Source organism: Macaca mulatta, chromosome 14, assembly GCF_049350105.2.
Source record: "Macaca mulatta isolate MMU2019108-1 chromosome 14, T2T-MMU8v2.0, whole genome shotgun sequence".
In the NCBI taxonomy this organism is placed as follows: Eukaryota; Metazoa; Chordata; class Mammalia; order Primates; family Cercopithecidae; genus Macaca; species Macaca mulatta.
In genome coordinates, this window is record NC_133419.1 from 89114542 (window position 1) to 89128286 (window position 13745).

Below are 13745 nucleotides of genomic sequence, written 5' to 3' on the forward strand. Positions count from 1 at the left end.
AGTTCCCAGTAAGTTCCTAATTTCCACCTAAGACTTTATCAGCCTGAATTTCACTGTCCATATCACTATCATCATTTTGGTCACTGACATTTAACTAGTCTCTAAGAAGTTCTAAACTTTCCCTTATCTTCCTGTCTTTTTCTGAGACCCCCAAACTCTTTTGACCTCTGCTCATTACCAAGTTCCAAATGTACTTCCGCATTTTAAGTTATCTTTATAGCAATGTCCCACTCCTTGATAACCAATTTCCTGTGTTAGGTCATTTTTACATTGCTATAAAGAAATACCTAAGACTGGGTACTTTATAAGAAAAAAATGTTTAATTGGCTCATGGTTCTGCAATCTGTGCAGGAAGCATAGCACTGGCACCTGCTGCTGGGGAGGTCTCAGGAAGCTTTTACTCATGGCAGAAGGCAGAGTGAGAGCAGGCATATCTTATGGCCAGAGCAGGAGAAAAAGATAGAGTAGGGTAGAGGTAAGGTGCCACGCTTTACAACAACTAGATCTGGTGAGAACTCACTCACTATTGCAAGAACAGCATCAAGGGGATGGTGCTAAACTGTTCATGAGAACACATCCCCCACAATTTAATCACTTCTCATCAGACCACATCCAACACTGGGGATTACAATTAAAGATGATGTTTGAGCAGGAACAAATATCTAAACTATATCAGCCTTTCTGTGTGGCATTCCTTCCTCTAGGATATGGAATACGATCGCTTTTGAAAAGAAGATCTTATGATCTACAATAAGATGAAGTAGGTCAGATAATTTCTTTATGACTTGCTCCAAGCTAGAAAGACAACCGAAGATTAGAGTATATTTTTAGTTTTGAGGTCTAACTCTGAGGCCTGCTTCTGAGGCCTAGAAGGCCCTAATATAATAACAAAAGTCTATAACAAGGGCTCTGGGGATTGTGAGCCAGAAACTGTGGACAAATAAACACACACACACACACACGTATTTTATATATATTATTATATATGTACATTATATATTGTATATTATATATAATATATATTGTTTGTAACATAATATATATAACTATATATATAACTATATAGATCTAATGTGTGTGTGTGCCTGCAGCCCACAAATTGGGGACTGCGGTCCTAGGTTCTCTAGCTTTTTAAAACTATGAGAGATAAGGTAGCCTTTATCTAACAACATTTTTATATTTAGGTGTGTGTGTTTGTGTGTGTATGTATATGTATGTATATCACTGTTGTGACATTATATATATTTAATATAATTTCCTTTGTGACAAACTCTGCTGTGAAGAATTTATAATTTATAATTTATAATAAATGTTATCATTTTCCAACATGTTGATATACATTGAATCTCTAAAATATGAATAGGGGATAATCCCCAAAAATGTAACCACGGAATCCTTTTCTCACACTAGATTACTGCTCTCTCCAAATGCAATCTTGAAAACGTTAATGTGGTGCAAGGATGAGGAATCTCAAATCTGGTGTTAGCTGTAGCAGTTGTTTAATTTAATTTTATTTGGCTCTTAAAGTACTATTCCTGTATTCTAGCTACTCTCTCCCAAGCACTTATTTTCTTTCAGTAGACTTTTTTATTTTCCCCAGTCATATTTTCAGTTTGAGAGATGCTCAAGTGTTCTGAGCTTTGGCTAAGCCATTAATGAACATTTCAAAGGGCATAAAAGATGGCAGAAGATAACATTCTGATGCATAAGGAAATATCCTCTAACTAACCCACTTCAAAAACTAGTGAGACATATTCATCAGAGAGATTGTAGACAACTCTAGATTGAGACTTACTTTAAGAGAAGAAACACTTCTAAGATAGTGAAACCAACCTTTTTGAATATAAAAAACCCTTTGAATGTGAAAAAACTTGTGCACATTCTACAACTATTATTTGTACTTTTAGTACCTTTAATTTAGTGAACATATAATGGCCATAAAAAACTATGATTTCAGTAATTCTTAATTTATAATTTTGTAACTGCAACAGCTTGTACATACACACAAGAATATGCAAGGCATACTTCAGTCCATGAACAATGCTCAGTTATATGAGGATTTTAGACCCAGGCAAAGTATCTACAGTGACCCACACTTTGCACACAGTCCCTGCAGCCCACAAATTAGGGACTGTGGTCCTAGGTCCTCTAGCTTTTTAACACTATGAGAAGTAAAGTAGCATTTATCTAACAACGTTTATAAAATGCTTGCCTCATATTCAAGGCATTGTGATAAGGGTTTGGAAAACAGAGATGATAAAGATAGCTCCTCTCCTTGAGACATTTATAATTTAACAGAGAAAGATGAATATAAAATGTTTGCATGCTGGTCTAACAAAATGATAAATTCTACTTATTTGTTGATGTAATACAGCAAGAAAAACTTCTATTGACTGTAGTTACTTCAGCCTCTGTGGATGGTATCATTTTTCTTTCTGCAGTAAATTACTTTCTGTGTGGCAAATTAACTTTATCCCAAAGCAGTTTTGGGTTCAAAAGGTGAGCATCTCTGTCCAAGGGTAGAATTTTTGAAGAATACAAGGAAACAAAGAAACAGCTAAATAGCTCTACACATGAAGTGGAGAGAAACTTGTGTTGATGTGTAGAAATGCTAAGAGATAAGGGAAAGATTACAGAGAAAAATAAGGGAGAGAATTAAGCACCATGGTGGCAAAAAGCTTGTAGGGGAGTGGGAGTGTGTACAGGAGAGCACTATGGGGAAACGTTACACGGAAAGAAATTTATTTTGGTCACTTTTATGGGGCAGTGGTTGTTAAGCTAAACACTACAGTAAACCATTAATGTAGAGAAGTTCAAAAACCACAATGGTACATGAATTACTAAGATAAACACACCCTGATAACCACCACTGAATCAATAAGTGACATTGCTACAACCCAGAGAAACCTCATTTCCAATGTACTTTTACATTGCTCTAGAACCCATTCATTTAATCTTCATTTTATTAATAGTAGTTTGGTACACATATAGATGGTTGTGTGAGTAATTACTTGGGGGAACAAAAAACAGGGAAGTATATCTGTGCTCAGTGTCTGGGTTCCCTTGTAGCAAAAAGAAGACGAAAGGTAAATGAGGTGAAAATGAAAAAATTAAAGTTAAAGTAAGAACAGAAAACTGGAGTGATTAGAAACCATGAGAATGTAAATTCGTTGGAACTGATAAATGTCTTGAAGTGGACTTTTCATTGAGCAAGATTTAGCATGTACAGAAGCACAGGAGCTTAACTGGGCATGCAGTTCTAAAATGAAAGATCACAATTGTGAAATGGCTGGAACACAGATTTCATGGGTTTAAGAAATAGAAGATGAGGCATAAAGAATATAAATGACCAATTTGAAGAGTTTTGACTGAGGCAGAGTTTGGCTTCCTTTTGTTGACATTGGAGAACCAAGGACAATCTTGAAGAATGGGAGTAACATTGATGAGATTTGCTTTTTAGGTGAAGATCTTTGAAACTAATTTTTAGCATCAAATGAATAAGGGAAAAGGTGTTATCAAAAACATTAGATAGGGGTATTCTAATATTTAAGGTGAGGGATAATAAAATTATACTGAATACAGTAGTACAGAGACATGAATTCAGGTAACAATGAAAAGGAGGGAACAGAAGTATAAAATGGTGAAACAGTAGAACAAACACTATTCTGTCACTGGTTGGCTGTGCAGATGGAAACAGTGAGGACTACTCACTCCTGCACCTTGAGATACAGCATGGATGAGTATATCATGTACTTCAACTGGGGCTATAAAAAGGAGGAACCTAAAGTTTGAGGTGGTGGTTATAGAAGTTATAATGAAATTAATTTTAGATGTTTAAGTTTGAGATGCTTTTAGGAAATTTAGGTGAGAATGTCTGTTGTCTTAAGTGACACTTCTGGAAACTACTGGAGATGACAGGGAGAAGTTACAGAAAAGACAATGAATGTAAGCAAGTAACAGTATGTCTATAAAGGAAATCATCCTTAAAAAATGGAATAGCATAGTTATTAAGAAACAGTTTTAACTTAATTCTTTGTAGCTTACTTTATTACTTTATTCAATGTATAATTAGAGAAAAATTATACTCTTAATACTTCTTACTTTTTATTATTAAATTCAATTTATAATTTAAGATTTTCATAATTGTGCAATTTAAATAAGACATACTGAAATCAGGCTCATTGTTAATAGCATATATTTCTGGACTCAATACCATGTAGTTAAAATATTTAAGGGCCATAGTAATATTTTGATTTAAGTTTTTAAATGCTCAGAAGGAAAACAAAAATTCACAAGGCTACAAACACTTTAGACGTTATAAGTGACGGGCTTTATTTATATAACAGCATTAGGATTTCAAGAGTAGCAATAACTAAGAATAAAGAGTAGAGGAAGAACTGGTGTTCAGTAGGATGGAGAAGGAAACAAATGAAAATTCCTTTATTGCATACTTGAAAAGGTGAAAGAAATGCAAAAGTCAAAAATCTTACAGGCACTGAAGATATATAGAAGCAATAAAGACAAAATGAAATAACACAAAGAGGAGAGCAGCAAAGAAGCAGGGTGTCATCAGCTTCCTTTGTTGCCTAGGATACTTGCAGGTTCTGACTGCAGAATTCAGTTTGAGGATCTCTCTTGGTTTAAATGAAGGAATGTTAATTTTCTAAGGTTGCCATTACAATAAACCACAAATTGGGTGGCTTAACACAGTAGAAATTTATTTTCTCCCAGTTCTAGAGGCTAGAAGTCTGAAATCAGGTATCAGCAATGACATACTCCCTCTGAGACTCTGGGTAGAATTCTTCCTAACTTCTGGTGATGACCATCAATCTTTGATATTCCCTGGCTTACTCCCACATCAATCCAGTCTCTGCCTGTGTCATCCCATGGTGTCCTCCTTGTGTTTCTCTCTGTCTCTATGTCTCTTCCCCTCTTTTTATAAAGACATCTATCATACTGAATTAGGGACGTACCCTACTACAGTATGACTTCATCCTTATTAGTTATACTTGCAATGAGCCTATTTCTAAAAGAAGATCATACTTTGAGGTTCTGGCAAAAGACATGAATTGAGGAAGGGGTAGCAAGTGGTAATTCAACCCAGTATAAGACACTCCTTAAAAAAAGAAGAACCAGTAATGCTTTTGGTTATTAAAATGACACTTTATAAATTCCAGGAGCCCTAAAAGCATGGTAACCATTTTCTCCCATGATTCACTTGCTGATTCTGGGGGCTACATGAGAGGCTGAAGATTTTCAAGAGGGAGATTTAAATCTCTCATTGTTTTGTAATATTTGCAAGAAAAGCTCACTTGAGGAATGGAGACTCCTCATACTTTAGTTGGTCTTTTCCTCAAGATATAGGCCAAATTTTCTTTCTGAATCATAGAAAAAAGAAAAGACTATACAGAGAATAAGTTATATGTGTGACATGGTCAAATGACTTAACAGAGGTGTAATTGGGTAGTAGGAGTGGAGAGAGAAATACAGCAGAGGCAATGTTTAAGGGGAAATTTTTAATCTGATGCAATTCTTTATTCTATAGGCTTAAGGAGCTCTGGAAACCCTAAGAAAGTAAATACACAAAGAAAATTACACCAAAGTTCATCATGTCATTAAAATATAAAATATATATAATATAATAAAAATAATATATATATTTTATATATGTTATATATTTTAATACATATTTTATTTATATATTTTATTATATATTATATACAATTATATATATTATATAATATATAATGTATTACATATATAACATATTACATATATATTATATATATGTAATTTAAAAATTCTTGAATTTTATTTGCTATATTGCCACCAGGGGAAGCACATTAAGAATGATGGCTAACTTCTCTATGAAATCACAAAATCTGGAAGAAAATGAAATGACATTTTTAAAGAAAAACATAAGAACAAGCGAACAAAAGAAAACCTGCCAATATAAAATGCTACACTCAGTGAAAATAGTTTTTAAAAATAAAAGGTGAAATACAAATGTTCTAAGAAAAATATATGCTAATACAACTTCCTGGCAGTAAATCTGCATATACAAGGAATACCAAAGGAATTTCCTTGGGCTGAAAGAATTATAGATGGAAGCATGGAAGTACAAGAAGGGATGAAGAACAATTGCCTCAATAAATATAAAACTATTGATCATCTATGACTATAGTCATAACAGAGTCCTGTGGTATATAGAGTACATGTAAAAGTAAACTATATGGCAATTGCAAAAAAAATTCTGAAGGGGTATATAGATTTAAATATTTTCAAGCTTCTTGAATGTGGTAAGAACCAACTTAGAATATTCTGTATTAAACTAAGGACTCATTTGGTAATTTCTATTGAAAACTACAAATAACTTATACAAAGAGATGAAAGAAAAATGTCAAGAGAAAGAGAATAACAACATTATTGATTAATACAAAACAAAGCAGAAAAGATGGAGGAATAAAGAACTAAATAATAAATTGGACAAAAAGAAAACAAGTAGTAAATGAGAGATATAGTAAGGTAATAAAAAAGCCAAACTTCCGTTTTGGCAATTTTATAATACATATAGCTGACAAAGGACTCATATCCATACTATATGAGAAATTCTTACAATAGATATTAAAAAGATAATAAACTCAAATAAATGTTCAAAAGTCTTGAACAGACACAAAAGAGGATACCAACTTTCCAAAAACATATGAAAAGGAGCTTAACTTTGAAATACATCAAGAAAAAGTCAATTGAAATCACCATATGATAGAACTACATACTCACAGATTGTCAAAAACACAAAAGAAAAAAGATATTAACAAGGGTGTGGAACAACTTAAACTCTCATACATGGTAGGAAGGAAATGTTCAATTGACATTGGATTACATAAGAAACTAGGGTCAAAAGTAGCGGGTAGTGAATATTTGAGTATCTTCTATTGCATTTCATAGTAAGACATATATAATTCTAAGAATTATTTTTCCTTGTATCTTTGATCTATATATTGACTATTATATAATGCAGATTTGATGGTTATTTTCAATCTGTTATATTTAATTTGTTTAGTCTATTGGCTAAACTCTAGACAAATCTGAGTTCAATTTTAAATTCCAATTCTTAATAGTTATATGACTGGAGGAACTTATTTTGTCTCTCTAAATCATGCCATGTCATCTTTAAAATGAGGATAATGTTATACATCCCTCATTAAGAAGAATAACAGAGGTAGTACATATAAAGTGTCCATGCCTATGTACCAAATGACATCTGTTGTCAGATGAGATTCCAAGTGGGAGGACTAAGTGGTGCTTTCTATGACTGCAGTAAAGAACAGATTCTGAGCAGAGAGATCACACCAAGGTGCTCACATGAGAGACAGAGAGCTACAGCAGCAAGGTCAAGGGAGGATTTTACAGAATGGTTTCCATAGAAATGATATTTTCATGGAAATCAAAGTTTTCAAGACTATATTTAAGCAGAACTTCAAGCAAATAAAGAGTCAGAGAAACAAATGACTATTTTCAAGAGGAGGCATTTCAGATTAAAAAAAAAAAACAGTGGGAAAAGAAGAAATTAATAAAGAAAAAGGGTGCAGGTCAACTGGAAAAATTCCCTTAAATATACTGGTTAGCGTTGTCACTAATTCCTATCAAAGAAGAACTAAAGATTAGATCATAGCTACTCCTTACCTTACAGAACTCCTCCAATGAAGCTACACATAGTAATAAGTACACAAACATAGAATAGACCGTAGAAGGACATATGCTCCCTCAAGAGAGGAAAGAAATCTGCTTTCTTCAGAAACTAGATAGAACTGTTGAAATATGAAATTAGCTACAAATTTGAAATTATGAGCCATAAGTGGCAATGCTTTTGTTTCTCACATATTTTGCCATAAAAAATGAAAACAAAGGAAATGAGTAAGCATTTGAGGATTTGGGGCAGAGTAAGAAGGATCTGAAGTGGGAGAGAAGCAAACATATTCTCACGCTGTTGCAATGATTTCTGGATTTCATTGACCAGTGTATTATCCCACACTCCAGCATTCCTCCCTTCCCCTTCTACCCAAATAGGAACTGATATGGGATTGCTGGGTTCTTGTATTATGAAGCAATTACATTTAAAAACAATCACAAGCCACCATTGGCTATCTCCATGATTTCCCAAAAGAACAAACTGATACCAGAAACATAGGATGAACATGACCTCAGAGGGAGAAAGCTTTATGAATAACTCACTACATTGTTTCTGTTTTTATCACTTTGTTACTGGTATGTCACAACCTCTCTGTGGACTAGAATTGGGTAATGGACCAGGATTTCAAGCCCACTCCCTCACTGAATTCTGGTGTTCCAGCACCATGGATAAAGACACGTATACCACCAACTAACAAAAACATATCAGAGCAAGTATTTACTCTAGTAAGATTTTAGATAATTTATTACTATTTATATCATTCAAAAATCTGAACATGTTTCATGTTCAATTTGCATTTTCTTCCTATGCAAATGCATACAGGTTTCTTCTTACACAATGTAGGATAAGTCAGTTCCAAAAAAAAATCCTTTATCAAGTTTTACAAACGTTAACCTTTGCAGGCACAGATGTTTGATAGATAGATGATATAGATATAGATATAGGTATAGATATAGATATAGATAGATGTAGTATATGCTGGCTCTACCTGGTTATTAGAATCGAGATTCTTTTTGGACATGTTACAAATAATATTAACCCACACCCTTACGTTAAACCCTTAGTTATCTTATCATTTATAATGTTCAATTGCAATTTTTGTTGGCATTACTATCTCCCTTCCAAGACAGTAAACATTTGAGGGCAGGAACTAGCTTTCTCCATCTTGATATCCTGACAACTAAAGCAAAATTTGGTCCATTCTTAGTCTCTTATAAGTATTTGTTGAATGTTTGAATGAATGGCTCTACTTAGGTTATGTTTCTTGAAACATCACAATTATATATAGCAAATCCATGGTACTATTTTATGGTTTTTGATGGAAGTAGTAACTCAATCTGTCCTTCAACACTCATTTATTCATTCTTTGTACATATATGAAACCGTTAGTATCTGCTTCCACTGTGCTAACTACTCTGGATAAAAGAAATGAGCAGAATCTAGTCACTGTATTCAAGGATGTCAGAAATAGTTCCATTCTGGAGTTCATGTGATCTTTTTAGCACAATGCCTTATGGAAATACATTCAATTTTTTGAATGATACAAATACAAATGATCTAATCACATAAAATATCACTAAATACTTGCTCTGATACATTTTTCCTAATGAGACTAAAACGCGTTTGTCACCGTAAGTGGTAATATCCACTCTACTTATGTAAGAGTCCTCCCCTCTAACAAATTACAGCCACTATCCCCATGACATGGTTTACTTAAATTGGAGCCTTAGCCTTATGCATTTTAAATGAAACAATAAATCTGCTTACTATCGCAAGTCTTGTTGTATTTGCTGTTCTCCTGTGGAAACCCTTCCAGTCGGCACTGAAAACGATGCTGCCAAAATTCTTGAAACCAAGGGTTTCGATGGTTTGTTTCTGGCCGGAGCTTCAGATAATAATCATCAAACCACTTGACATCGGGAGACTGGAGCTTGATTGTGATGCCACCAACAGCTTCTCGCTGATATCCATCTGTCACATCATACCTGTCAGCCCAGCCATCACTGTGGGGAAATAAAAAACCCCTCAGCTTAGAACAGATACCTCCTAAGCAAATGAATCAATTTGCTTTCCTTTTGACGAGATTAGTCATTAAATGGATACCTTAGGCCACATGATGGTCCAATATTACACCGAGGTGATTATAGATATAGCAGCTTGTTAGAATAAAAAGTGCAATAACACCATGGAAACTTTGGGTCTAAGAGTGCTAAAAGGAACTAACTTCACTTACCTACCATGGAAACTTTGAGTCTAAGAGTGCTAAAAGGAACTAACTTCACTTACCTTAAACTGCAGAGAATAACCTGAAGATTCTGGCAGAATTTTACTGGTTGCAACATATAGTATACACATGGAAGCTGCATAATATCATCATTCACATTTTTAATTGACATTTAATAGCCAGGTCAAATTAACTTTGAATACTTTATTTTCTTTGGCTTTATAATAGTAATTATAATGATAATAAAATAAGAATCAAAAGTATAATCCAACATGTCTAATATTAATCATCCTGTGAGACAACATTTTTGTTTGAATTTTACAAGTGAATAATAGGTTTAAAAAACCGTTTGCTGATTATGGTTACTCTATTATATATTGATTTGCCAAGCCTCAAACTGAAATCTTTGTAGTGCATAGTCCATACACTCTTTCCTATGGAATTTCTAAAATACATGAAAAATGTACATCTGAAATCACATTTTATATTAGAGTGCCCAAAAGAACTTCTGAACAGTGTGCCATCAAAAGTGGTGAAGGGATCATACTCCTCAACATAACTATCATTCTATGCACTGATCACTCAAAGTTATTTAGGAATTTTAAGATAAAAGGATTTGAAATCAGAGGGTCGTATTATAATGCTAGAGGAAAGTATAACAGAATAAGAAAAAAGTCTTCTACAATGATTTGGAAAATACATGAAATATAGTATTGGAAATAAAAACAAAAGGCATGAAAAGATGTTTGTATAAATTTGGATACACCCTAGGGCATCTAAGGAAGAAGGAAACTGACTTGTCCTTCTTCACTGCCACTGATCGGATATACACAGTTTGTGCTGTATGTCTGCTGGAATCCAGTGGTACTATCTTTCCCTGGAAGAAGTGCAAGTGCTCATTAAAGAAGTATGAGGAAAGGGACAATTTGACTAAATCACGAGTAATCTCAAGGAGAGAAGAGAAGGAATATAGAGAGATCTAAGGGGAAGAACAGACTAGAGCCTCCTAAATGCAAAGCAGGAAAAAGTGTTAGGAGGTGAGCTGGGGGTAGGGGCAGAGGGTACTAGGGAGAGGACGTGGGAAGAGATTTACACTACCAATCACTGCTTACCTCAGTGATATTCAAATATTTCCATTTAACAGAATGTTAATTTATTTTTACTTTCCTTTCATTGCATTTTTGCCCTTAACATTTTTTTTTTTACTATGCAGAAAGCGTGGTCCAATATTTTGCATAAAAAATCAGTGCCAAGAAAGTATTATGTAAGTAATTAATTTAAATTATACAGAAAGCATGTACTTTTTCCAGTATGCTCTGCTATACCAACTTTAATATAAATATTGATAATTGTGAGTTATTCCAAAGGTCATATATTACTCATTAAGATATCATAAGGGCTTGAGGTGACTTGAGATATTAGCTAGGGCATCAGTGGGTGGAGAGAAGGGAAAAAACAAACAAAAAGAACACTTTTTTTTCTCTAAGTCCTCCTTGGCAAAAAGATATTTCATTAAAAATTACCTATAGTGAAATTTCAAAAACTTTTGTGGCAGATCAAGAAAAAAAAATAGTAATGTAGTATGTTTTGTCCCAGTGTTGAATTTGGTTACTTCACACATTATCTTCCCTCAAGTTTCCCATTTTCAGCTCCAGAAGATTTTATTTAAAGCTGACAAGTTGAAATGAAGTGGGCTTGTTTGCCTCATTTTCTCCTCTGTTTTGGAGGGTTTATTATATCACTGAGATGAGAGTGTGGGTCTCATTGGCACTCAAGGAGCTGCATGGGCGTGTTGCAAATGGGACAGGAAGCTGTTTGTCAAGCAGAGCCCCATTCTCCAAGGAAGTGGGAATTTAAATTGCTCCTTTTGTTAACATTAGCTCGCTCTTATGTAACACTATGATTATGAATATTACATAAGAAATGTAAGATTATAATGCCTCCAATTTACCCTTCACAGTTCATTCATTGAATTTAACAGGGATTGTAAAAAGTTTGTCTTGATAAACTTTTTTGCAGGTGATATTTCCATAAAAGAAAACTGTCAGGATGAGAGTGATAGTTTACTCATTTCTCATCATGTACTTTCTCTTTTTTTTTTTTTGAGGTATTTATCTTTTCTGTAAGTTTAATAATTTAGAAAACTATGATGTTTTATTATTAGTCTTCCAAGTTAGAGTTGTGAGTTTAAAATAATTTTTGTTTCAGATGTTGCCAATTAACAGCAAAATATAAATCATAAAGGAGATAGTATAGAAACAGAAAATCCCAATATCTATGTGACAAAACAGGGTCATGCTATTTAAAATTTTTGGATAATATCTGCTATGTTGATCCCCCAAAAAACAGTTTAACACTGGCTAAATTAGAGGGTGGTGTATTGACTTTAGCTTATTAAATATTAACATTTTTATATAAATATATCTTTAAGATTTGCATTAAGATGATAGGGCATCTCTAAGTATGATGCAATAAATTGAGCAGTAAAATGAAATGCAAAGAAAAAACCTTTCTACCACCTAAAGCTTTCTATTACTTTGATAGAGTGGACCTTCAATATTCTAGTACTGCTTTAATTCTTTGGGTGACTTGTATTTTACCAAAGCAAGAGAAAACAGAGGGATAAAGATAGGGAAGGAAACTAACATTTACTAAAAATCTACCACATTTAAGTCACTTTACTAGATTTATTATTTGTCCACCCATTCAATTTCTCCCTCTTCTCACTGGTGGGCATTTTGTCCAACTCCTCATAATCCATTTTATTCTTTTCTTTCCAGTTGTTTGAATATACAGTTGGTCATCATTATTTACAGATTCTGTATTTACAAATTTAACTGCTTGCTAAAGTTTATTTGCAATACCAGAATCAATATTGGTGACATTTTTGCAGCCTTTCATGGGCATGCAGAGAGTGGCACACATTTGAGACTACTGAAGTGCACGTCCCCATCTGAGGTTGAAAAGGGTGACTCTCTGCTTTCTTGTTTCAGTTCTCATACTACAAACAAATGTCCTTTTCAGTATCTATTTAGTGCCATCTTTTGCAGGTTTGTATTATGTATTGGTGACTTTACTGTTTAACTTGGCCTCCAAGAATAAAGCCTGATGTGTTATCTAGTGTTTCTAAACATAAGATGGCTGTAATATACATAGAAAATACAGTCAGCCCTTCATAACTGTGGGTTCCATATTCACGGATTTCATCAATAATTAATTGAAAATATTTGGAATAATAAAAAAATACAAATAAAAAACAAGACAGTACAATGACTATTTATATAATATGTATGTTATATTAGGGATAATAATTAATCTAGAGATGATTTAAAGTATAATGGAGGATGTGTACAGGTTACAAGTAAAAACTAAGCTACCTGATACAAGAGACCTGAGCATCTTTAGATTTTGGTATTAGTGCGGTAAGGGGAGGAAGTGTCCTGGAACCAATGCTCTGCAAATATCAAGGGACTAGGGAGAACTGTATATAGACAATACATATGTTAAAAAAGCTGCATGAATAAAGTGCTGTTACTGCAAGTTCAATGTTAGTGAGTCAACAATATATATTAAATAAGGTGTCTTTAAATAAGAACACACATAAAGCAAGGTTATGTTTTGACTAGTTGATGAACATGTTGTGACTAAAGACTCACAGCAACCTAAGCTTGTATTTCCTCTAGGAGTAATGGTCATTATTCACTAATTTACTGTTTGCTGCATGTTTATAGAACATTACTGGGAATAATAAAAATTGGCTGTAATTATATATAATCTTAATCTGGATTTTTTTTTTAGTCAGGTTTGTAGCCTTTGGCTATGGAAGCA

At 33.6% G+C, this 13745-nt stretch overlaps 1 protein-coding gene across 2 annotated transcripts in view; it reads right to left on the minus strand.

Annotated features, from left to right (window-relative positions):
* Positions 1-13745, minus strand: part of GRM5 (glutamate metabotropic receptor 5) — a 579984-nt gene that overhangs the window by 139730 nt on the left and 426509 nt on the right. For both annotated transcript variants that reach the window (XM_015115388.3, XM_015115385.3), the window contains exon 4: positions 9461-9696. In XM_015115388.3, the coding sequence (XP_014970874.1) occupies positions 9461-9696 (236 nt within the window). The remainder of the gene's footprint in view (positions 1-9460; positions 9697-13745) is intronic.